Source organism: Benincasa hispida, chromosome 9 (assembly GCF_009727055.1).
Source record: "Benincasa hispida cultivar B227 chromosome 9, ASM972705v1, whole genome shotgun sequence".
NCBI classification, from domain to species: domain Eukaryota; kingdom Viridiplantae; phylum Streptophyta; class Magnoliopsida; order Cucurbitales; family Cucurbitaceae; genus Benincasa; species Benincasa hispida.
Genome location: NC_052357.1, coordinates 9400980 through 9426585, shown reverse-complemented (window position 1 = coordinate 9426585; position 25606 = coordinate 9400980). Strand labels below are relative to the sequence as shown.

The window sequence follows — 25606 nt, the reverse complement described above, 5'->3', positions numbered from 1 at the left end:
GTCCACTGTAGGGATGAAAGCCTTGACGTAATGAAAGATTATAGGAGCATACTCGAAATTAATTTAGGGAACGTGAAATACCAGTACACTAGGAAAAAGCCAGAAAAGTTATAGAGGCAAAAAAAAAAAAAAAAACCTGTTGTAAAATTAATCTAGGTTAAGCAGACAATTGAATAATTCTACAGAGAAAAATGAAATAGTACTTACTTTTCTAGAATTGATTGAAATTCCCAGTTCTCCAACTGGATTGAAATCAAGAACACTACCAACAAGGCTACCTCTCTATTCTTTGAGAATTTATGAGCTGTGATTTGTGAGAACCAGAAATTAATTGAGGAAAGGATGGGAGAGTTTTTGAGAGAATTGATTACATAACAATTATGTATCCAATTGCAACATCCTGCAAAACTTACATTTTGAAAGTTTCTTAACCAAATGGAGAGAGAGAAAGATGGAACGTGGAAGAGTCCACGTTTCAGATAACTCCCCTATGTATGAGTTATCTAATTTAATTAATTAAAATAGTTAATTAAATTAATAATTCATTAAATCTAATTTAATTAATGATTTCATTTAAATCATATTTATATGAAACATATCTCACATAACCTATAGTTTTAATTCGATTAATTTAACTAAATTAAGCTGTTAACTAATTAATTACTAAATTAAATATCAAATATTTAATTTAGCCTACACTTGAATCATATTCTAACATATAGTTTTAATGTGCATCAAATACACATCGATTTTTAACCTATAGTTTAATATGGATCCAATTCATATTAAATTGATATTTGAACTCTTTCAAATATTTAATTCTCTCATAAATTAATTTTAAATCATATCCAAAATCAATTAAATTAATTAATTAAACTCATTAACTACCAAGCACTCCACTAAAGACTAGTAGCTGCACTATTCACATTGTCTATATATTTTTGTGTCCATGGATATAATCAATCAACAGTGAGTCGACTCTTCACAAATTGCACATAACTACACCTGGATCAAAATATCATTTTATCCCTGTAGTTATACTCTTTAAGTACCACTGATTTCTCTAATGAACAAATAGTTTATAAATTAACTATAAATTAACACCTTTCGGCCAGTGAGAGGTTGAGGCCTAATTGTTCAAGACTCGAAATTAGTTGTTAAGAGAGCAATTTATCTACTTTCCCTATGATCTAGAAGGAGCGAATTTCTTTTTATGTAGATGTGTTCTCAACTCCCTACTCGGATAAATACCCAAAATGGTAGGCCTGTTGAGTCAGTAACTTGACCATTCTCATACATACAGAGCAAATGATTGCCTTCATAGATAGGAGTTCACAACTCACTCAAGATTAAGGTCAAGTTACTTATGGTCATCCTAGTGAAATGTTGGTTTCTTTAAGTAACAATTTATAAAGAGAAACCAATCATTTTGTAGTCCGGTCTTGTATACACTCTTTATATAGGGTACTCCTACTCACATGTCTCCACATGAATAATATGGCTCATATTGCCTGTAACATTTACAACTCATGTAACAATTACAAAGTGGACCATATCTACAGTGTTACTAGGATAAGACATCCAACCTTATCCATTTACTGCAGACTTTTTAGGTTATAACTTAAATATGAACCACTTGTATGTTTACCACATACTGTTCAAGTGATAAAGAAGAAAATGAACAAAGAAATGAACACAACATAAAGGGACTCACATCACCAATGACCCATGTGTTCTTCTGCAATGTCTTGAAGAATTTCTTCAGCTGGAACGTGTACACCAATGTTAGTTGTTTGTCATTCGTTTTCGAAGACCATTCCCATTTCTTGTACACCTTCTATAAAGTCTCGTCCACTGTGAAGTAAGGGTCATAGGATCAAACCATCTTTATTTGGGAAATTTCGGAACATAGAATAATTGATTATGGTTTACAATCTCTATTGTCAGTTTTAGTTCCTTTGCAGTTGAATCAGGTCCTCTAAGCCGGTTCATGTTCTCAGAATATGGTTGAGCTTCTTTATGTTGATTTTAAGTTATTTTAGGCTCCCCTTCCCCATCTGTTACTTCCTTGTTAATCGAAGATGTTTTTGTCTTTTTCACCTCTTTAAATGAGAACTTTGTTGGGTTTTTCCTTATACAATGCTCAGGGCGTTTGATTTTAGTCTGTATTTAAAGTGTGAATCAGTGACTATAAAAACTTTGAGAATGATAACCATAATGATACAATGATTGTGTGCATATTATTAATTGTATCTGGTATTCAGTATTATCCTCAACTATAGTGTTCGCCTCTGCCTCAACTTGTACTTCATCTAGAGCCTTCAGATCAAAGTGGCTCCTCAAACTGGAAGGTTGTTTAATTGGTTGTTCTTTAACTACATGAGATGTGCCTTGGCTATTGGGTCCAGTTGTGGTTGTTCATTAACTACATAGTAGACGTGTTGTTGTTCCTCGATGGTTGGGTTCACTAGAGGGTGGAATTGTGCTTGTTCCTCGACTGTTGGCTCATATGAAGGGTTGGTGACCACAATAATACCCTTCATGACCGCCTTTTGAGGCTCAATTGATTCATGTGATTCCACCCCAACTTCCATACCTTCTTCAACAATATCACTGTCATTCACCAACCTCATCTAAACTTTAGATTGCTCATGGTGGGTATCATTATTATCATCCCCTTCATCACGAGGGGTCGGTCCATGACCAACCATATGGGGTCGGTCCATGACTAGCCATACCCTGTAATGTAAATGAAGCAACAAATTTTAAATACAAATCAAAGACAGTCGAACATGGTATGTAATTGCTTAAGATAATCCACACAATCGCTCAACTAATCCAATGAAACAAAAAATATAAAATACATGATTGCTTAGATAAAGACAAATTACATACCTCATTAAGATGTTGGACACGCAACTTTATTTCATTAAGTTGTTGATTGAAGCGTTCATGTTGCTGATTGAGTTGTTCACACATATGATGAACCATGCTCATCAAATTCACCAAATCCTGGCGAACTTTTGTCAATTCTTCCCTAACAACCTTGTAGGACTTCCTCCTATTGTGTCTTCGTGAAGCTTTGGTATACTCCTCTACAAATTCAGGTTGCTTCTTTTTCAGACCCTTTTGTCGTTTGGTCCATTTTGTACTATGTGACTTGGGTTGTATCATAGGCTGTTCTAATTGAAGAGGTTCATGCTCGTGAGTATATTTCTTGGGGACCTCATTATGCCCCTCGGATGTTGCTTGATGCTCTAATTTAGGTTGATAAAGGGACCTAGTTTATTGATTAGTGAGGACAATGTCATCATCCCTCTCATCTTGAGCCTACTCATCGATAGCCTCATCAATTCTTCTTCCTTGGTCAATTTTGTATTAGATCAATCCCTCTTAGTCAATCCTCCTTGTATCTCATCTCTTCTACTGTCAATACAAGTCTCGACATAATAATAATCTGTATATAAACAAAAACAACAAGTCAAATACAGATAATCAACGTGTTCGAGTAAATAATGGTACACGATGATTCACTTATCACAACTGATTGTTCAATCCTACAAGAAGTAATTATTACTTACTTTTTTTTGGGTTGGAAGATATTCCTCTCCAACATAATCTAAGATGGAGCTCGAGCATAATCCACCTAAGGATATGTGATATTGCATTCTTGCTGACTTTGATTCCTATGAACTTACTAAATGTGGAAAATATCTTGTAAGCCTATACCTATATAAAATTGAGAAACAATGTTAGACGTATCTCATAACTCCGTTTATTTCAAATAAATTGGAAAAGTACATACCTGGAATGTATGTGCAAACCCTTTGATAGTGTAATATAAGACATGCTTAGGATTTGTCCACCTCTTCAATTTATGCACCTTCTTCTTCCCGTGCAATGAACTCTTAAGACTTTCCAATGTTCATTCATATATGTCAGACGACCAGTCATAATATCTAAAGATTTTGTTTTCATCAACGATCCTAAATACATTTATATCGAACTAAGTTTTCTCATCTTTTCCCATCAACACAATTTCGATGTACAATGACAATGCCACTTTCATGGCATCTTCGTCATTCGTAAAGTTGAATCTTACAAATGCAGTCTCAAAATCCTTGCATAGTTTTCCCTTCTTTTTTAGACCTTTCAGTCCAAACATGAGGTGTCATATCCTTTCCTTGCTGGTATCCCTTTCAGCTTTCCTCGGTCAACCACAACCCAGTGTTCAAATTAAAATCATCTTGGGTGAATGTTACCTTCTTCCCTAGGATGTTGAAATTTATGACATATGGATTCTCATCTCTGATCTCCTTTAACAAAAAATGATGGAACAACTACCCATTAAATACAAAGTTCACATCCTGAAATGGACCAAAGCATGTTTTCTTAAACATTTCCATCTGTTCTTAGGTCAGCTTCTTCTTAATTAGGGGCATTCATTGTGCCAATGTGGCCCAAGCAAAACATGGTAGTGGGGAAGTATTTCTTAACAAGGATTGAATAGGCCATCGTAGCAATCTGGCAAACATGTATAGTCAAACAATCAGTAACCACAAACATATAGTTGCGTAAGGGGTAAGCGATCGTCGAAAATAAGGTGCGCGATCACTAAACAAAAGGTGAACGATCATTTAATACAAATTGTGTGATCACTGAACAAAAGGTGTCGAATCATCCAATATATGTTGCATGATCACTAAGCAAAAGGTGAGCGATCATCGAGTATATATTGCATGATTATTGGCTTTATACTCAACAATTGCAAACCTTAAATCTAACGATTGTTATCCACATACTCAACGATCCCTACCCCTATACTCAACGACCATTACCCGTGTATTCAACGATCCTTACTCTTGTACTCAATGATCGTTACCCATGTATTAAATGATCTCTACCCCTGTCCTCAAGATCCCTACGCCTATATTCAATGACTACATCTATATTCTTTCAAACACACAAGCTACTACATCTACATACAAATTCTTTTTGTTAGGGCTAAGCATTCAACTAACAAGAAAAATCATCATTTATTCAAGGATAAGAGTAACATACCATAAAGATAAAAACAAAATTAGTGGAAAAGGTGTCGAAACAAATGGAGAATGATCGAAGACAATGAAAGAAAACTGAGAAAAACGATCGCATAATGAGAAAAAGTTAGGAGAATATGAAAGACTGTTCGGTTATGGTAAGTGAAAGAGCGCGCTCGTACTCGATGACTACTTTTAGATTCTTTCAGACATATATGCTACTACATCTACATACAAATTCTTTTTGTTATGGCTAAGCATTTAAATAACAACGAAGCCATCATGCATTCAAGCATAAGAGTAGCATACCATAAAGATAAAACAAGATTGGTGGAAAAGGTGTCGAAACGAACAGAGAATGATCAAAGACGACGAGAGAAAATTGAGAATAACGATTGCATGATGAGAAAAAGTGAGGAGAATGTGAAAGACTGCTTGGTTATGTTTAGTGAAAGAGAGTACTCTCAGTGATTGCATTTAGATTCTTTCAAACACACAAGCTACTACATCTACATACAAATTCCTTTTGTTAGGGCTAAGCATTCAACCAACAACAAAAATCATTGTTTATTCAAGAATAAGAGTAACATACTATGAAGATAAAACAAAATTGGTGGAAAAGTTGTTGAGACGAAGGGAGAATGATCGAAGATGATAAAAGAAAATTGAGAAAAATGATTGCGTAGTGAGAAAAAGTGAGGAACATGTGAAAGATCGCGCTCGTCTAATGGGTGAGAGTATTTGATCTATCTATGAAATGGATGTGTATCAATAATTAATGTGTTAATCTAAATTAGATAGTGTTAATCTGAATTAGATGGCGTTATAAAATAGAGGGTAAGAGTGATATGTGAATGTGAAAAGAGTAAAATGTTGATCGCAGATAAGTTTTTACTCGTCATTTTGGCAAATTATCTCCTCTAATATTCAGACCAGAGCAATCGGCAAGGAACGTATCGGAGCAACCTCAATTCCATTTCCTTCCCGCCCTTCTCTTCCAACAATGTAGCATTCTCTTAGGTTTTCACTTCCATCGATTTCCCTGGCTGGAACGCAATCGATGGCCTGCGAACGGTTTCTGACACTTTCTTCCCCATTTCCCTATTCCAGGCTCGGGATCCTCAAGCCACGAACATGGCGTCGCCCATATCCCTCAATATCATCGCAAATTTCAACTCCGTCCAATTCTCAAAGCGGCAAAGTGGACGATTCGAAGAAGAACAACCTGAATTTACTCGAGCTCTCTGTAACTCTCACTATAATTTCAACCTCTCTTCCTATGTCCAGCGCCCTTGCTGCTACCGCCTCCAAAGAAGTGAAGGAAAGAAGGCGTGGACCTAAGAAATCTTCCGCCAAAAAAGTTGAAGCTCTTTCGCCGCAGGAGCTGCTTTCGTGGTCGCAGGGGCTTCCATCTATCTCAAACCGGATTCCCTATACTGAAGTCCTGGATTTTAAAAGGGAGGGAAAACTTAAGCATGTGATTAAAGTTCCTAATGGGTTTTTGAGGGTGAGGTCGGAACCAGTAATGGTGGTTCTGGAGGATTCCAGAGTGTTGAGGACGGTGTTGCCGTCTGTGGAGAGTAATCGAAGGTTTTGGGAGCTTTGGGATGAGTTGGGGATCGATTCTGTTTGTGTTAATGCATATACACCTCCTATAAAGCCTCCTGATGTGCCTACTCCGTATTTGGCGTTCTTGTCGAGAGTACCGGAATTTATGTATTTTTTTGTTAAGCCTAAGAAAGAGTCCAAGAGAGCTGCAGAGCTTAGGCGTGTGAGGGAGGAGTTAAAGATGGAAAAGTCTGCTGAATTGGCGAAAATGAGGCAAGAAAGAGAGATGATTGAAAAGGCAATGAAGGTGCAGAAGAAAGAGGAGGAGAGGAGGATTAGGAAAGAGACAAGGAGAAAGAAGCAGGAGGAATCATTACGTGAAGCTAGAAAAAACTACCAACGTATGGCACTCGTGTGGGCAAATTTAGCCCGGGATTCAAATGTGTCAACAGCCCTTGGTTTGGTATTTTTTGTTATTTTCTACCGAACTGTGGTGTTCAGCTATAGGAGACAGAAGAAGGATTATGAAGATCGATTGAAGATTGAGAAGGCTGAAGCAGAGGAGAGGAAGAAAATGCGGGAGTTAGAGAGGGAGGTGGAAGGTATAGAGGGTGAGGATGATGATGTTGAGCAAGGAAAAGGTGAACAAAATCCTTATTTGAAGATGGCTATGCAATTTATGAAGTCGGGTGCTCGAGTTCGTCGGGCTCATGGCAAGAGACTACCTCAGTATTTAGAGAGAGGAGTGAATGTGAAGTTTGAGGATGTCGCTGGGCTTGGGAAAATAAGGCTCGAGCTTGAGGAAATTGTGAAGTTTTTCACACAAGGAGAGATGTACAGAAGAAGGGGTGTAAAGATACCAGGTCAGAATGTACTTTTAGTGGATGAACTTTTTCTTATGGTTTGTTTGAACTACAAATGAGAATTCTTTGGGTCCTAGTGTATATTTAGCTATGTATGAGTAGTTTCATGCTTCAAGCAGAGATACGAAGTAATTGGAGCTGTTTCATTAGAATTCTTCTAGGCTTAAAATGTTCATTAATCAGGTGGGATACTACTTTGCGGTCCTCCTGGAGTGGGGAAAACCTTACTTGCAAAAGCTGTTGCTGGTGAGGCAGGCGTTAACTTTTTCTCCATATCTGCTTCTCAATTTGTGGAAATATATGTCGGGGTTGGTGCTTCGCGTGTTCGAGCCCTATATCAAGAAGCGAAGGAAAATGTATGTCTGTTCTCATTTGCTCAATTTCACTTTTTTTGTACCTAAATTCTGTTAAGAAAAAAAAAAAAAAACCACTGTTTAGTTTGTTCATCTCCATTGTTTGAACACTCAAGTCTGCTCACTAATCTCTGGTTGATACTACTATTGGTGGTTCTTGGTTAATGTAATATATGATTTCCCTGTTCTGACTCTTATCAGGTTTCATATTTCCACTTCTTATTTTTATACATATCAATTTTGTCCACTTTCTTGATCTTCTAAGTTTTCCAATTCATGTGGTATAATTTAAAAATGTTCTGTCTGCACATTTTCTTCAATATTATGTTGGTCTTGATAGGCTCCATCAGTTGTTTTCATTGATGAGCTAGATGCTGTTGGAAGGGAACGTGGTTTGATAAAAGGTTCTGGAGGGCAAGAACGTGATGCTACTCTTAATCAGGTTTCTGGGCTAGAATTATCTAATCTGCTATTGTGAACCGTAAAGTCTTCCTTCTTTCTTAATGGTCCGTGTTGCTGTTGGTTTATGCATTGCAGCTTCTTGTCTGCTTGGATGGATTCGAAGGCAGGGGTGAAGTAATCACTATTGCTTCCACTAATAGACCAGATATTCTTGATCCGGCTCTCGTGAGGCCTGGACGATTTGATCGAAAGATATATATTCCTAAGCCTGGACTTATTGGTCGCATGGAAATTCTCAAGGTAATACACTTTTCATTTTTGCTAGGTTTGCTGTTTCACTTATTCCACCCTGCTCTGATAATAGGAAATGTACAATCAAAATTCTTTGAGGTTTCTTTGATTTGAGGTTTCTAGACAAGTAGCTTTCTTTTCTCTTCCGTGATTACAGGTTCATGCACGAAAGAAACCTATGGCTGAAGATGTTGATTACATGGCTGTTGCTAGTATGACAGATGGAATGGTTGGTGCAGAACTAGCAAACATAGTTGAGGTTGCTGCTTTAAATATGATTCGTGATGGCAGAACTGAGGTACTTTACTATCCAGATTAATAGCATATTACTTCTATCATTTATTTTTGGAAAAAGAAATGCATTGATTTTATCAGATTCAGCCCATTGAGAATCTGTTAGTGTTTCACTTTTGGAATAGTACTTCAGTTCAAATATGTGTGTATCCTCCTACCGAGTTTTAGTATTTTCTCCTGAACGCAGTCTTGAATTTGCATGGTTTGTTTTGGTTATCACTTGCTGTAGGATGGGAACATATTTATTGTTGAAAGGAAATTAGAGTTTATTCCTAATTTGTATTTTTCATACTAATATTTTCCTTTTCTGTTTCTTTCCTCTATTGGATCTACTAGAGTTTATTTATTCTGTAGTTTTTTGTACTATGAATTATTCTGATTTATTCATTAGTATACAAATTTAATGTTTGTTCGTTTACAAAGCATTAGGTTGTCTTATTGAACCCTAACCATCAAAGGTTTGTTCGTTCTCTGCCTCTGTCGATCGACGACGAAGAAGGTAGACCCCTTGCTTATTAGAGTTTTGGTATAGTTAATCCACCCATGCGTTCTAGCGTTTCTGCCCACTCATCGCATGCCAGCCCCCAGTTGTGCTCAGATCTGTGGATCTCAAAACGGCAGCCTAGATCTTTAGAAATTGCTATCATTCACCAGACCTCCGCCTCTCTTCACCAACCCACATCCGTGCCTTCCAGATCCGTCTGATGTGCATAGCTCCAACGACCACAGATCCTCTCACTCGTGAATCAATTTGCATGCCACCCAGATTTGGCTCGTTCTCTTCCGCCCAGATCTGTCGCCGTGGTTCAATGCGTACCATCGCCCATTGGTCGCCGCTCATTCTCAGACCCGCACGAAACTCTGTGTATCTGTTAGGTTCATCTGATCCGTACCTCTTAGATCTTGCCGGAAAAAAAGTTACAGACCCATCAACTGCTGTCCGCTTCAAATTCCGTGTTTGTTGGGGTTCTACCAAATCTTTTGTCGCCAATCGGATTCACGAACTGCAACAATACTCGCCGTTGATTAGACTTGCACGCGACATCTGCTCCATCGTGGAGGGTTTGAAAAAAAAAATCCCCTTGGTTTATTTAACTCCACTGGTTCAGTTCGACCGGTCCGATTTAGTCATTTTGGTCTGGTTTTTGGTCTCTCTGTTTGGTTCAATTTTGGTTCATGGGGGTTTGGTCTATTAAAAAAAAAAAAATAGCTTGGTTCTATTTAATTGGTTGAGTTCACTCAGTTTGATCCAATTTGGTTTGTACGATTATGGCAAATCTCTTTTTGCACAAAGATCTTTGTTCCAATTTCAAATCAGTCGTTCGTGGAGATTTGTTTTTATTGTAAATAAAGGAGGAAAGAAGAACACCACAAGATTTACGTGGAAAACCCAAGACCAGGGAAAGAAAACCACAATAGAAGAGTTTTATTCTTATTCAATATACTCATACAACACTGACCTGAGATATAAATAGAGTAAGGCAAACCCTAATATAGTAGAGTAATATAAAAAGACTAAAATGCCCTTAGGGCAAATACACAACTATTTTCAACACTCCCCCTCAAGTTGGGGCATAGATGTCAATAAGATCCAACTTGCTAACACAAGTATCAAAGCTTTGCCTGAGTAACCCTTTAGTGAGAATGTCAGCAACTAGTTGACTCGAAGGAATGTAGGGAATACAGATACTGCCCCTGTCTAGTTTTTCTTTGATGAATTGAATATCGATCTCCACATGTTTAGTTTTATCATGTTGTACAAGGTTGTTGGCTATACTTATAGCTGCCTTGTTATCACAATAGAATTTCATAGGAGCATTACTGTCTTGGTGAAGATCAGACAAAACTTTCTTCAACCATATCTCTTCACATATTCCTAGACTCATAGCTCTGTATTTAGTTTCAACACTGTTTATAGCAACCACACCTTGCTTGTTACTCTGCCAAGTAACAAGATTACCTCACACAAAAGTACAATATCTTGAAGTTGGCTTTATGTTTGTAACAGATCTTGTCCAATCAGAATCAGTGTAAGCCTCAATGTATCTTTTGTCATATTTTCTAAACATTAGGCCTTTTCCTAGTGTGAACTTCAAATACCTCATAATTCGAGTAACAACCTCCATATGCTTCTCGTAAGGTGCCTGCATAAACTGACTCACCATACTGACTGCATATGGTCTAGTATGAGATAAGTAAATCAATTTCCTTATTAGCCGTCGATATCTCTCTTTATTAACAGGCATTCCGTCAACAGAATCTCCCAATTTAGCATTGACTTCAACAGGGGCATCAACAGGTTTACATCCAGTCATCCCTGTTTCCCTCAACAGATCAAGGGTATATTTCCGTTGAGAAATAGAAATCCCTTCTCTGGATCTCACTACCTCCATTCCAAGGAAATATCTTAAACTCCCAAGATCCTTAATCTCAAACTCATCAGCCATTCTCTATTTCAACTTGGTAATTTGAGCCGCATCATCATCTGACAGAACAATGTCATCTACGTACACAATTAGAACAACCATCTTCCCCGATGTTGACTTTTTTGTGAACAATGTGTGTTCAGAGTGCCATTGAATGTTAACCTTGGGACTTAACAAAGGTCAAACCATGCTTTTGGAGAATGTTTCAAACCATATAGAGACTTTCTGAGTTTACAAACCTTATGATTAAATTGAGCCTCAAATCCAGGAGGAGGACTCATATAAACCTCTTCTTCTAACTCTCCATTCAAGAAAGCATTCTTCACATCAAGCTTGTGGAGGGGCCAATCTTTGTTCACGGCTACTGAAAGAAGGACGCGAATAATGTTAAGCTTTTCCACCGTAGAGAAAGTTTTTGAGTAATTGATTTCATAAGTTTGAGTAAACCCTTTAGCAACTAACCTGGCCTTGTATCTATCCAGAGTTCTATTAGACTTGTACTTTACAGTGAACACCCATTTGCACCCAACGATTTTATGCCCTTTAGGGAGAGCTATAAGATCCCACGTTTTATTCTTCTCAAGAGCTCCCATTTCTTCCATGGCTGCAGCCTTCCATTCGGGAATCTCCATGGCCATATACACATTGGTTGGTATTGTTACAATATCTAGGTTAGTAGTGAATGCTCTAAACCCAGAAGATAAATTACTGTAAGAAAGGAAACTATGCATGGAGTGCTTGGTACATAACCTAGTCCCTTTTCACAAAGTGATGGGTATATCAATGGAGGGATCATAATCTCCTGTTTTACCTGACCTCTCATTAGTAAGAGAACGGTGGTCATCCTTACTCACTTGCGTCAAGGCCTTCTGAGTTTCTCCTGAAGACTCGTTACTACTTGCAGCTTGGTCATTTTCTGGAACAATCTCTTCAGTTTCGTCATTTTCAATCACATCACCCTCAATACACTCATCAGTATTATTAGGAATAGAAGTATCGATATTATCAGGAACAAAAATACCTCGGGCTCCAGCTGGTGCCGGTTCCGATTCATGGACAGTAGCCGATGGAACAACAGGAGGCGCTATTTTTCTTTCTAAGATTCTTCTTGTAGTATGTTTTCTAGGACACTTGTTCAGTAGGAAGGATAGTGTCATTGGTAGGGTAGGCTCAGGAAGAAAGTCCGTGGGAATGGAGTATGTGGACAAGTTAGCCTCTTCACTAGTATTCTCCCCTTGAAGAGGACTAATGCGGAAAAAGGGTTCATCCTTAAGGAACGTTACATCCATAGAAACAAAGTACTTTCTTGAGGTTGGATGGAAACATTTATTACCCGGCTGGTGAAAGGGATACCCGACAATGACACACTTCTGAGCATGAAGGGCAAATTTAGTTTAGTGAGGATCGTAACTATGGACAAAAACAGTACATCCAAACACCCGAAGAGGAACATCTGGAATGAGACACGTGGATAGGTAAGACTCTTTGAAACAGTCAAGAGGTGTTTGGATTTGAGAACACGGGAGAGCATCCGACTAATGAGATGGGCTGCAGTTAGAACGACATCTCCCCATAAATAAGAGGGAAGAGAGGCATGGATCATGAGGGACTGGGCAATCTCAATGAGGTGACGATTTTTGCGTTCAACCACCCCATTTTGTTGAGGAGTATAAGTACACAAACTTTGATGGATAATACCTTTCGAAGTCGAGAACTCCCGAAGGGTGGTGTTAGTGAATTCCCGACCATTGTCACTCCGAAGGATGACAATCTTGGTGTTAAACTGGGTCTCAACCGTAGTATAAAATTGTTTAAAAACGGACGGAACCTTTGACTTGTCCGTGAGTAGAAACACCCATGTAAGATGGGTGTGATCATCAATAAATGTTACAAACCAACGTTTTCGAGACGAAGTAGTGATGTTGGAAGGACCCCAAACATCACTATGGATAAGATGGAAGAACTGGGAAGGTTTGTAAGGTTGAGAGATGGGAAGGTAACCCGAGGCTGTTTTGCACGTATGCACACATCAGAAGATAGATAAGAAACATCCACATTATGAAATAAATGGGGAAATAAATACTTCATATATTGAAAGTTTGGATGACCAAGACGAAAATGCCATAACAAATAATCTTTTTCAGAAATTGAAAATGAAGACAACAAACTAGTCCTATAAAAACTTCTAGAGGTAGCATTATCAGAAAGGAAATAGAGTCCCCTATCATGCCAGACAGTGTCAATCGTCGTCCCTAAGCTCAAATCCTAAAACAAAACATTATCTGGTGAGAAAATAACTTGGCAGTCAAGATCCCTAGTTATTTTATTGATAGACATCAAATTGTAGGATGTTTTTGGAACATGCAACGCATTCTGTAAGGTCAATCCATGGAATGGAGAAAGATGACATTTTCCTGCAACAGGAGCAAATGACTCATCTGCAATCTGAATCCTCCCATTACCAGCAGCAGGAACATATGAGAGATTGATCAGATGAGTAAGTGATCTGTTGCTCCTGAATCCAGTATCCAAGGTTTCCTTCCCTCAATAAGAAGACTAAAGGATTGAGGGGTACCTGACTGGACAATCGCACCGACCCTAATAATACCTGGGTCATTCTGGTTGATCACCTGAGACTGTGACGTACTACTAGTAGAGTCACTCACGAGCGCTCGACCTGGATTTGACTTGTCATTTGGAGAGCGACGTTTGCCATTCAGGGGTCGACTATATAACTTCCAACACTGATCCTTAGTATACCAAGGTTTCTTGCAATATTCACATATTGGAGAAGGTTTACTGTTCTGCTTGTCACCATCAGATCCAGATGATTTCACACCAAACGCAACGGAGTCAACAGCAGTGACAACAGGATTGTTCATGGCACTTGATTTGTCTTCCAAACGAACCTCAAAGCAGACTTCCATTAGAGATGGTATCGATCTTTGTCCTAGTATTCGATTGCGTACAACATCAAACTTGGAAGTCAACCCAACAAGAAAGTCATAAACCCAATTAGTTTCCTCAATTCTTGAATATTGAACTTCCCTACACGGACAATCCCAGACAATGTCACGACTCAGATCCATTTCTTGCCAGAGTAGAGTTAATTTGTTAAAATAGGAGGTCACGCCCATCGTTCCTTGTTTGCATTCATGGATCTGTTTACGCTACGTGTACAATCGTGATGCGTTCTACCTCTTAGAGTACAACTTTTGCACTACATCCCAAATATCTTAAGCTGTCGCAGCATAAAGTAAGGACTTTCCTATCTATGGCTCCATACTGTTAACTAACAACGAATGAAGCAAAGAATCTTCTCCTTTCCAAATGCGCTCTTGGGGATCTCCTGGTCTGGGTCTAGGTATCTCACCAGTTAAATATCCAAACTTGTGACGCCCTTCAAGGGCCATCTTGATGGATTGAGACCATGAAAAATAGTCCTGGCCATTCAGTTTCTCTCTTATAATGAAACCTGCAGTAGTTTTTAGAGATCTAGGCATAACATTTGATATAGGCAAGGTAGGAAAAGCAGTTACCGAATCTTCTGAATACATCGTTAGACCTGAGGATAAATCTGAATTTGTAGGATTTGGTTGGAGATTTGTGGTCGACAGAGATCCACTCGGGCGAACAGACACCCATCGACAAAACCCCACTCGAGCGGATGGACCTAGGTAGTGGCCGAAACTCACCTGTGCGGAAGAAATTTGACTGGACCACTGAGGGGTTGACCGATTCGCGTGGTTGCAACGTCGATGGTAGAAACTCACCTGGGTGGACGAAATCTGACCAGATTGCCGATGGGTTGATCAATCCATGTGGCTGCGACGTCGACTGGTGCACGTGGCCGAGAAGAAGGGGCAACGCTGTCTAAAGATATCGGTCAGCAGTTGCTTGCATGGTGGCGGCATGGACTGCATCAGCATCGGAAGCTGTTGTGTCTGTTGGTGAAGATTGATTTTCGTTAACGACGGCTAGGGTTTCATCACTTGCTCTGATACCATATTGAAAATAAAGGAGGAAAGGAGAACACCGCAAGATTTACGTGAAAAACTCTAGACCAGGGAGGAAAAAACTATGATAGAAGAGTTTTTATTCTTATTCAATATACTCATACAACACAGACCCGAGATATAAATAGAGTAGGCAAACCCTAATACAGTAGAGCAATGTAAAATGTCTAAAATGCCCATAAGGAAAATTCACAGCTATTTTCAACAGTTTTAGATCTCTATATGATGGTCTTTCAACCTAGAAGTTGTTGTAGGTTTTGTTATAGATCTCGATATGAGGATTTTTGTTTCCAGCCCAGATGTTTGTTTCCGTTCTTCGTGGGTTTATGTTTCCAACCTACTTTGTGTTTTCATTCTTCGTAGGTTTTTGTTTCCATCCCAGATCTGCTGTTTGTTTTGGAAGTTATCTTTGGAAATTCAAGTTGTTCGCCAATCTACCACCTTGAGTTTGAGGGAGGGTGTTAAATGGAAATTAGAGTTTATTCCTAATTTGTATTTTCCATATTAATATTTTCCTTTTTTGTTTCTTTCTTTTGTTGGGTCTACTAGAGTCTATTTATTTTGTGGTTCTTTGTACTCTGAATTATCCTGATTTATTCATTAATATACAAATTTAACGTGGTATCAAAGCAGAAATTACAATAGAATCGGACACAAAATAGAGTAAGAAAGAAAAATTACAATATTCAAGCAGTTTGAGAAGCTTGGGTTCCTTCGAAAACCACTCTCCAAACCTACCTACAAACGACATGAAAGAAAAATATGTGGTTCTAACATCCCACCTTTCACTATCGTCAGGAAAGAAAATACTATTATTTCTCTACTCGTATTGCTAACAAAATACTATTTTTTTCTTCTAGTTATCGATTAGTATTGTTATTTTTTCTCTTCCCTTCTTTTGTGACTTTAGGCTTCCTACTGAAATATTTTGAATTTGTCCATGCAATAGATTGCCCTAATATTAGGAAGAATTTCTCTGATTTGTGCAGATTACAACCGATGATTTATTGCAAGCTGCTCAAATAGAAGAAAGGGGAATGCTGGATAGGAAGGAAAGAAGCCCAGAGACATGGAAGCAAGTGGCCATTAATGAAGCAGCAATGGCTGTTGTAGCCGTGAACTTCCCTGACCTTAAAAATATTGAATTCGTATGGTCTTAATCATCAACTTTTCCAGTTCCCTTCCTGATTTTTTTTTCGTGCACTAGAATTATCCACCGCTTTTACATTCTATATTCCTGGAGTAGATTGAACTGAATAACTAAATTTAGGAAGAAACAAAAGCAGCCATTGTAAGTTAACAGCAAGCAACGAAGTTCTTCTATACATAATTCTTGATCAATTTGAAACTTCAGTAGCAACACTTGAATAATTGGAGTTTTTGTGGGACCCTTCTTATTGAATAACTCATACTTTTGAGTCCTCATTGGCACCTTAAGTGAATGTGTAACACGATACATCCAGTATTTAAACAAAATTTCCTTGACTTCTCAGTATGTACCACATTAGCAACACTAAAACCCACATTTCTGGTGTAGAATGTCTAGAAAATATAACCATTCCTGTTAAGAACTCTTGATTTTGATTTTGCTGCTTTACCGCTTTGCCATTATTCTTAAATCTAAATGCTGTGTTCCTGAACTTGATACCTAGAATATATTTACAATTTGGACATGACTACTTATGGTGCAGGTCACTATTGCACCTAGAGCTGGTAGGGAATTGGGTTATGTTCGGATGAAAATGAATGCCATAAAGTACAATGAAGGAATGCTTACGTATGGTGTATTTCTTCTGTTTTAGCCATTCTAATTCTTTCTCTCGCCTATTTCGTGGGCTAATAATTTTTTATTTATTTATAAAGCTATTCTGATCATGTAAGAACTTCTCGTGAGGGTTGTGCATCAGCATTCTCATGGATTGTACTGGTTTTCGGTTCAAATGGTTTTCCAATAACTTGATTTTTTTTTTTTTTTTTTTTTTGGTATTCCATATTAATTCATTTGCCACCTTAGTTTTCTATTCAAAATGCATAACAAAACCTTTCTTGATTGGTTTTCCGTATTTCTTACTCATGCAGCCGCCAGTCCCTCTTGGATCATATAACTGTTCAACTAGCACCACGTGCAGCAGATGAGCTTTGGCATGGGGAAGCCCAGGTATTATACTTGACTACTGTCTAATTGTAATAAGATATGCATTGTAAGTTATCTGATATTTTTTCCCCATAACTTAGTGGACATTTTCTTCTGAACATTTGATGTGAGATGTCAGCTGAAGGAGAAAAATGAAGCTAAATAAATGTAACGTTACAGTTGCACATTTTTTTTGTCCTGATTATTTTTCAGCAGGGATAGTTATGGTTAAAACATCATGTAATAAGAATTTCAGTATCATCTCATTTTAGTGATGTGAAATATTTAGGATAACAATGGATAATATGGTGAACAGTGAACTTTCTTGCGTCACTTCCCGTTTGGAAGATCCCTTCTTCACATCTTTTTCCAAATCTCCACGTCCACTTGCTTGCAGCTTCTTTTCTTGAATTGTTTGGTATAATCTGGTGCAATCTTTTTCGGAATTACAGTTGAGTACAATCTGGGCTGAAACAGCAGACAATGCTAGATCAGCTGCTAGAACCTTTGTTCTTGGAGGCCTTTCCGAGAAACATCATGGAGTATCAAACTTCTGGGTTGCAGATAGAATCAATGTATGTTTGCTTCTATGTGTCCATAGTTGATGAAAATACAGGATTATATTTCTGAAATGGAGAAAAAGAAGAGCGTACTTATTGTTTTTGTTTATAGGAGGAAATTTTTACTGGGTAGCTTTTATATATATATAATCTTTCACTTTTGAAATTTTGGAAGACGAACAACAGTACTTTAAAATCGTACCTTTTTATATTATTTTAAAACTTCAAAAAGTAGCCATTGACCCTCTCTGTTGGCTGTTATATCCTTACTCTTACCTAAAAAACATAACGTAATAAAGAATGAATATAAAATACTTAGTAAGTAATCCTACTATCAGGGTCAGGCTATGCATACATATTTGCAAATGCATACATACTGGTGGACAAGCATACTGTAATCCATCATAGAAACATGAGAGCATGAAAACGTGGAAACATGAAGACATGGATGGCCATCTAATAACCCATTCTAACATGTATCTGAAGGCCTGAAGGCACACAATCATGGTAGGGAACCCGTTGGTCCCTAGAGTTGAACATGGTAGTGACCCGTAGGATCATGGTAACTTGGTAGGGAACCCATCAGTCCCGGGAGCTGAACATGATAATGAACCTGGAGGATCACGAAAACGTGGCTAGTGTTAGAAGGGTAGTTGTTACCTACTGAACAAGAATCATACATCTTATCTATGGGTCCCACAACATAGACATTAGTACAATCTCATAGTTCTAGCATGTGTGTAACTGAATCATTCATACTTATTAACATATTCTTGAGGTCTAATACATGCTTCTAAATTCACTTAATCCAAACTGAAACTGAAGAACTAAAGTGCCTGGTGTCACAATCGCTCTTTCGGAAGCTTCTCTTAGCGATTGTGCGGCACTTGTTCCCGCTCACGAACAAGCCAGCCAACTCGATTACGGACTGCCGATGGCACACCGAGTGCCTCTTTGCCAACCTCCACCCCCGTTTTAGGGAAAACGGTTTTTAGAAAACGGGTTTGGAGAAAAGGTTTTCGTAAGAAGATTTGTGAGTGTGAATAAAGAAAGAAAGATTGTAGTAGACTAGAAAGCAATAAGCAACAACAACGGTTTTATAGAGTACTACTCCGGGTATGAGGAAGTGATGGTTAGTCTTATCCCCATATAGTGCATTCTGAACAAAAAGCCAACTGGCGCCCTTGCATATGCAAAAGGGCGAGTGGTCACTTACAATGAAAATGTAAAGAAAGCAAGCTAACTAAACTAATACAATACAGGACATGAAAATATTGCTAGAAGGGGGTTGGATTGGGCATGCGGCCATGGGCAACAGGCCCTGGACAAGCATGACCGTTACATTCTCCCCCACTTAATTGGTTGACGTCCCGTCAACCGACCTTGTTCAAAACCTGCGATGGCCAGAGCTGCATTCTTCAAGTCTTCGGCCCGCTCCCAACTGATCTCTTCATCGGGGAGATCTTTCCATTTCACCAAGAAACTCTGTCAGTTCTCGTCTGGGTCTTCCACTACGGCGCGTACGTTTACCCAAGATTTTTGCAACTTCTTTCTCAGCAAAACTCTTCATCGTGACTGATGGGTGCCTTAGCATGTTCCGCTGTCCATCCTCGGGTTCGGGATGATAGGGCTTCAGGAGGTTCACACCGATGACAGAATGAATCTTCATCCATGAGGGTAACTGAACCCTATATGAGGTTCTCCCGACCTTCTCAATTACCTCCACTGGACCTTCATATTTCCTTACTAGCCGTTGGTCTCTCTGGCCTCGGAACTGAAACTGTCCCGGTCGTAGCTTGATCAGGACCTTGTCCCCAGCTTGAAACTCAAGGGCCCTCTGCTTCTTACCAGCCCATTTCTTCACTCTCCTTGATGCTCTTTCTAGGTAGGCGCGAGCTATCTCAGGGGTTTTGCTCCACTCTTTAGTGAAGTTATGTGTCTGAGGACTTTTGCCTGCATAAGGGTGGTCCACCAAGTGTGGCCTGAGTGGCTGTCTGTCGCACACTTCGAGGGACGCCTTTCCGATCGCGGAACTCTGCTGGATATTGAAGCTAAGCTGAGCCATACCTAACAACTCGTCTGACTGTTTTCGACGCCCAGCCAATTCGGGCGGGGCCATCTGATATGCCTTCCTGGCAGGCGGCTTTCCCCTGGCAACAACTCGACCTCATGGTCAATCCCCCTTCGTGGGGGTAGGGACTTGGGCAAGCTTCTCGGCCTGACGTCCCGATACTCTTCCAAGACAAATAGATCGTCTTGGGGGATCTCCTCTTCAGTGGACTCAACCGATTCTACTGGTATGGTCATGAACGTGGGTTCGTCGTGGGCCGGGCCCCTCTTCAATTGGAGGGCTGAGATCATTCTCACTCCATTTGGCCGCTTGATACTGGCTTGGACTACGGTCGGTGTAGATCCGGTAATGACAAGCATTTGGCGAGGGGCACTGGTATGACTTTATGTTCAAGTAGGAATTCCATCCCCAGTACACATCAAAATCATCCATCTTGACAATCACGAAGTCGACGAGGCCCTTCCAGTCTCCTAACTTTACCGGAGTTCTTCTTCGCTATCCCCGAAATCGGTAGGGCTGCGGAATTCACAGCTTTCATCTTTCCTGCATCTCTTTTCCCAATTCAAGTTCAGGCGGCGAGCTTCCGTTTCCGCCATGAAGTTATGGGTAGCCCCAGAGTCAACCATAGTGGTTTTGGCCGATCTTTGGTTGACCCAAGCGTCCACATACATGAGACCTTTCTCTAGTGGCTCCGTCGCCTTTCCCATATTCTTCTGGAGTGCAGACAGAAATTTCAATGCCCCCATCCTGGGATTCTCAATTTCTGCCGCTGGCTCGGTTACCGTCTCCTCTAGTTCGGCCTCGTCTCCGGAGGTAGAGGCTAATGTGGCTTGAAAAGCATTGAACGCAGTTTGATTTGGACATTCACGCGCCCTGTGTGGCCCTCTACATATGAAACAAGACAGGGGGCGATTGTAATTGTTATGCTATTGTGGCGGCCCCCGCCAGTTGTTTCCTGATCTCGGTTGGGATGATTTACGGTCCCCCCTGTGTTCTTGTCTCCTCCCCCAGGCCTGGAGGACTGGAACGGCTGTTTCTGTTTTCCTCATTTGAGGAAGTTGATTGCTTCCTCACATCTTGTGAGTCAGTGCTAAGGTCGTATAGTCGTTCAGCTGCCGCATAGGCAGAGGGGAGATTCTGTACTCTCTGTTCGTATAGTTTTGCTTTCGCCCACGGTTTCAGCCCCTCCACAAAGCAAAAGACCTTGTCTTTTTCGGACATATCTCGTATGTCCAACATGAGTCCTGCAAACTGTTTTACATAGTCCCTGATGTTACTTGTTTGCTTTAGCTCTCTGAGTTTTCGTCGAGCCAAGATCTCAACATTTTCAGGGAAGAACTGTGAGCGAAGTTCTTGTTTCAATCTATCCCAAGTATCAATAGTGCAACGTCTTCCTGTATGTCTGTAAATCGTGATCTCCACCACAGTTTTGCATCTTCAATTAGATGCATCGTTGCTATTGTGACTTTCGACTCTTCAGTCACTGTGTTCGTCGCCTTGAAGTACTGCTCAAGGTCGAAGATAAAATTTTCCAGGGCTTTCGCTTCTCGACCCCACAGAAGGGTTTCGGTTCTGGGATCTTTATTCGGCTTACTGCCACTGCGCCCCCAGGTGGGGCTTGGTTCCCTACCGCTCGGATGGTGAGATTCACCCTCGCACTCACATCCGCTATCTCGGCTCTGACGACATCCAGGGCCGATCGAAAGTCTTCAGATAGGTCGGTTACCATCTGAAGTATTGCTTTTTGGGAGCTGTCCAGCTCTTCGACACGCTCCTCTATTGTGGGCCACAGAACCTGAGGAGCTATCGCCTCGTTCAAAGTTGCCGGACCGTACTGTTTTGGTCTCGAGGGTCTCACCCTCATCATCAATTCTCTGACGGGTAATCCGTCTAGGCGGCCTACCACCGCATCAATTCCATCGGCTTTCTTGGCAACTTCTTGTAGCCGAGTCTCAAGGAAACGAACATTATCTGGGACCTCTCTCAGGTAGAGCATTTGTTCTTCCATCTCTACCAATCTGTCCACCATGGGACTTGTTCAGGTTCTTCGTCGCCGACATGATCACTGATCTTCCCTCTATAAGCCAACTTGGCTCTGATACAACTGTCACAATCGCTCTTTCGGAAGCTTCTCTTAGCGATTGTGCGGCACTTGTTCCCGCTCACGAACAAGCCAGCCAACTCGATTACGGACTGCCGATGCACACCGAGTGCCTCTTGCAACCTCCACCCCCGTTTTAGGGAAACGGTTTTAGAAAACGGGTTTGGAGAAAAGGTTTTCGTAAGAAGATTTGTGAGTGTGAATAAAGAAAGAAAGATTGTAGTAGACTAGAAAGCAATAAGCAACAACAACGGCTTTATAGAGTACTACTCCGGGTATGAGGAAATGATGGTTAGTCTTATCCCCATATAGTGCATTCTGAACAAAAAGCCAACTGGCGCCCTTGCATATGCAAAAGGGCGAGTGGTCACTTACAATGAAAATGTAAAGAAAGCAAGCTAACTAAACTAATACAATACAGGACATGAAAATATGCTAGAAGGGGGTTGGATTGGGCATGCGGCCATGGGCAACAGGCCCTGGACAAGCATGACCGTTACACCTGGCACAAAGGTGTTTCGATAGTAAATCACTTACCTTGGAATTAAGCCCAAATGTTTTATACAAGCTTATTCCCCTTTGCCTAATAAGATCTTGAGTCAAGCCCTAAAATTATGAACCAAATTTGAAATTAATAACTAAGGCCTAATTTCAACCACCCAATCACTAAAATACCGCCAAATAAATCCAAAACAGTTTCAAATAATTTACCCCTCCAGCTCTTCCAAAAAATCAGCACATTCCTAAACCAAACACAACACTTTCAAAGTCAAAAACCCAAACTAAAGCTTAAATAACCATCCAAAAGGTTATCACCTCGAAGGCTTACTAAAAACTGCCAAAATCTCCAAAAATCGTCCTTTTGCACTGTTGGACAGTGGTTCTCATCACCCCGAAGTTCGTCCTAACATCCAAAACGTGATGGGTATTAATAAATCGAAGCCAAAACTCAGTGGATGTTCAATAACCTTCAAGAAACCCAACTAAATTAATCAAATCCTTACCTAAATCTAAGATTCTGGTGAAACCTAAGGCAGTGGCTCCCAGACAGCGGCGACTGGATCGATGGTGCGAGGCGGTGGAGGACGAGCGGCGGCATCTGGTCTGGAACTCCAATCGGCTGGGCGTCGACTGAGTTGAGTGGCACGAACGACGAGCTCTAACATCGTGCAATACTGGACGAATGACAGTGGCCTGGCGAACTCTGGCGGTCTGGGCGAAGTGGCAGCGTTGGCTAGTTGGAGTCGCAAGAGGAAGAAGAAAACGCGGGGGGGGGGGGAGGGGGGAGGGGGGTTCATGTGGGTTGAAGAGAGAGAGAGAGAGAGATTTTTGATTTTTCTATTTAACTTTTAACTTAAAAAAGAAAACCCCTAATATGTATGTGTGTGTATATATATATATATATATAATTCTTGAACCCAAACCTCAATTGGATTTCAATAGATTATATATACATATTTACTTTTTCCTTCTAATCTCCAAATCAAATTAAATCCAAACTCCAAATCACTCAAATCTTTCCGTCTTAAAATAAAACAAATCTTTTATCATACTCAATTTAAATTGAATTATCTTATCCAAAATAATTCAATTTTAGCCTCAAGATTGCAAAAATACACCAAAATCTTAAAGATAATATTAAGATAATGATCTTAAATTTACCTGAAAATTCAGGATGTTACATTTGCTTTACTCCTTAGCTCATCATTATATTTTTCAGACGAATAAGAGTTTGCCCCTTGGTACATGTTATGGGAAGTAAATTTAGATTGGCAAATGCTGAGAAATAATTTCTGAGTATATCCTTGGCATTGTCTATCTTGGTGTGATGGATATTGAATTGGCAGGATATTGATTTGGAAGCTTTGCGGATTGTGAACATTTGTTATGAGCGTGCAAAAGAGGTACAATGATCTTTCTAGAAATGTCATACAAAATATTATACAACTTCCTTCTTGTAATGCGATCTCCTTGTTCTTGTATTAGATTTTGCAACAAAACAGAAAGCTCATGGATGCGGTGGTTGATGATCTTATTCAAAAGAAAAGTTTAACAAAACAAGAGTTCCTCCAACTCGTTGAGTTGCATGGCTCGGTTAAACCAATGCCTCCGAGCATCATTGACCTTCGAATTGCCAAACGGACCAAGTTTGAGGAGGAGATGATGAAGAACCAAAAGAAAATACCCATAAGCAGCAACAGCTCATAAACATGGACCTCCAAAACTATTGCTATAACTCTGTTCTAAAGTTTTGAGATCACGGTTTCACAAATTTCTAGCAGTGGTACTGTGATAGCAAAAGTCATTGCCTGAGCTGGAGAAGGAACATATATTTTCCTACTGGAGACTGGTTCTACCGGTCATTTCCCAGTGATGAATTAGACAGTGGAGACGTGAAGCTGGTCGATTGGTTGGACAGTAGAAAGGTGAGTATTTGTTAGTTCCTTTTCAATTTTATCCCATTTGGTATATGTGGTTTCGGAGTTGGCTATGTTTACACAGGTTTTCTTCACCATTCATAGTCTATCATTTCATGTAACTATTCCTAAGTTTTAGATGCCTTTTTTCTTACTCTGATAATTAGTGTTACTTTGTAATAAGTTGAGTTTCTCGCGTGAAATTTTTGGTGGTTAGATTATAATTTCAGTACTTGTACGTTATTTAAAGATTTTGATATCTATACCTTTATATTCATCTCTAGTGCCCTTTTACATGTACCCCCTATTGGAGTCGACCAGCTTAGCCATCACAACAGCTTAACCAAGTTGACTTAAAAATAATTTTATGCTTGTACATTCACATTATGTTCTTTGTTCTGTAATTTCAACAAATAATGGGTACGCAATTGAATTTTCTCCTTATGAAAGGCATAATTATTAGCTTAGATGCTCAAATCATTGACATTGTCGGTGAGGGTCTTCCATCAGTTTTTCTGTGGCTCGAGTTCTCAGACGTGATCAATAAAGACCTCAAGACTTGGGTTGTACTGTCACAATTTCTAAACTCTATGGAAGTTTATTTTTTAATTTCTTTTTTGTGTACAGTTCTAAACAAAATTATTAGTGGGTTACCAATTGTTTCACTACATCACTCATGGCCATCCTCATTGAGATTGAAAGAATAGGCAAATCAACCTAATAGTTACAAGTAACCAGAATGATAATTAGATCAAACTGAGGAAAAAATTGACACAATTTATGCTAGTTCACCTAGTGTAGAATAGGACTAGTTTTCTACTATCTTTACAAGTTCTACTATCAAGAGTTTAGGTAAGAGCAATTTCTCAAATATGTTGCTGATCAAATTGACTGTGGCTAAAGATGGTTGTCGGGTATGGTTGCTGGAAGGCAAACTGGCAACCGGACTTCGGATTAGAGGTGGTTCCTGCCGGCGTGGGGAGGTTAAATTAAACGTCTATGTGGCTTGTCATATGAATTGGGAAGGAATTGGGAAGGAATTGAGCTGGGTGCTGCGATCAGAGACAAGGATGGGGAGGTGGGTCGCAACC

At 39.7% G+C, this 25606-nt stretch overlaps 1 protein-coding gene across 2 annotated transcripts; it reads left to right on the top strand.

Annotated features, from left to right (window-relative positions):
• The first annotated feature begins 5908 nt into the window (after positions 1–5908).
• Positions 5909–24798, top strand: LOC120084559 (probable inactive ATP-dependent zinc metalloprotease FTSHI 2, chloroplastic). Of its 2 annotated transcripts, XM_039040356.1 has the most exons (11): positions 6100–7450; positions 7634–7806; positions 8144–8245; positions 8341–8505; positions 8654–8794; positions 16222–16380; positions 16924–17009; positions 17312–17390; positions 17819–17941; positions 23946–24002; positions 24085–24798. In XM_039040356.1, the coding sequence occupies exons 1-11, from the start codon at positions 6100–6102 to the stop codon at positions 24304–24306; spliced, it is 2658 nt and encodes an 885-aa protein (XP_038896284.1). In that variant the 3' UTR covers positions 24307–24798. The 2 variants fall into 2 exon arrangements, with proteins under 2 accessions (XP_038896286.1, XP_038896284.1); XM_039040358.1 differs by lacking the exon at positions 17819–17941 and having other exon boundaries at positions 5909–7450.
• The last annotated feature ends 808 nt before the right edge of the window (positions 24799–25606 follow it).

What these genes read in the sequence shown, in the direction of transcription:
- LOC120084559 (XM_039040356.1), top strand. Translation starts at nt 6,100, where the DNA reads ATGGCCTGCGAACGGTTTCTGACACTTTCTTCCCCATTTCCCTATTCC. An exon ending in ACCTTAAAAATATTGAATTC is followed by an intron (nt 16,381 to 16,923) that starts GTATGGTCTTAA and finishes CTTATGGTGCAG; the next exon opens with GTCACTATTGCACCTAGAGC. An exon ending in TACAATGAAGGAATGCTTAC is followed by an intron (nt 17,010 to 17,311) that starts GTATGGTGTATT and finishes TTACTCATGCAG; the next exon opens with CCGCCAGTCCCTCTTGGATC.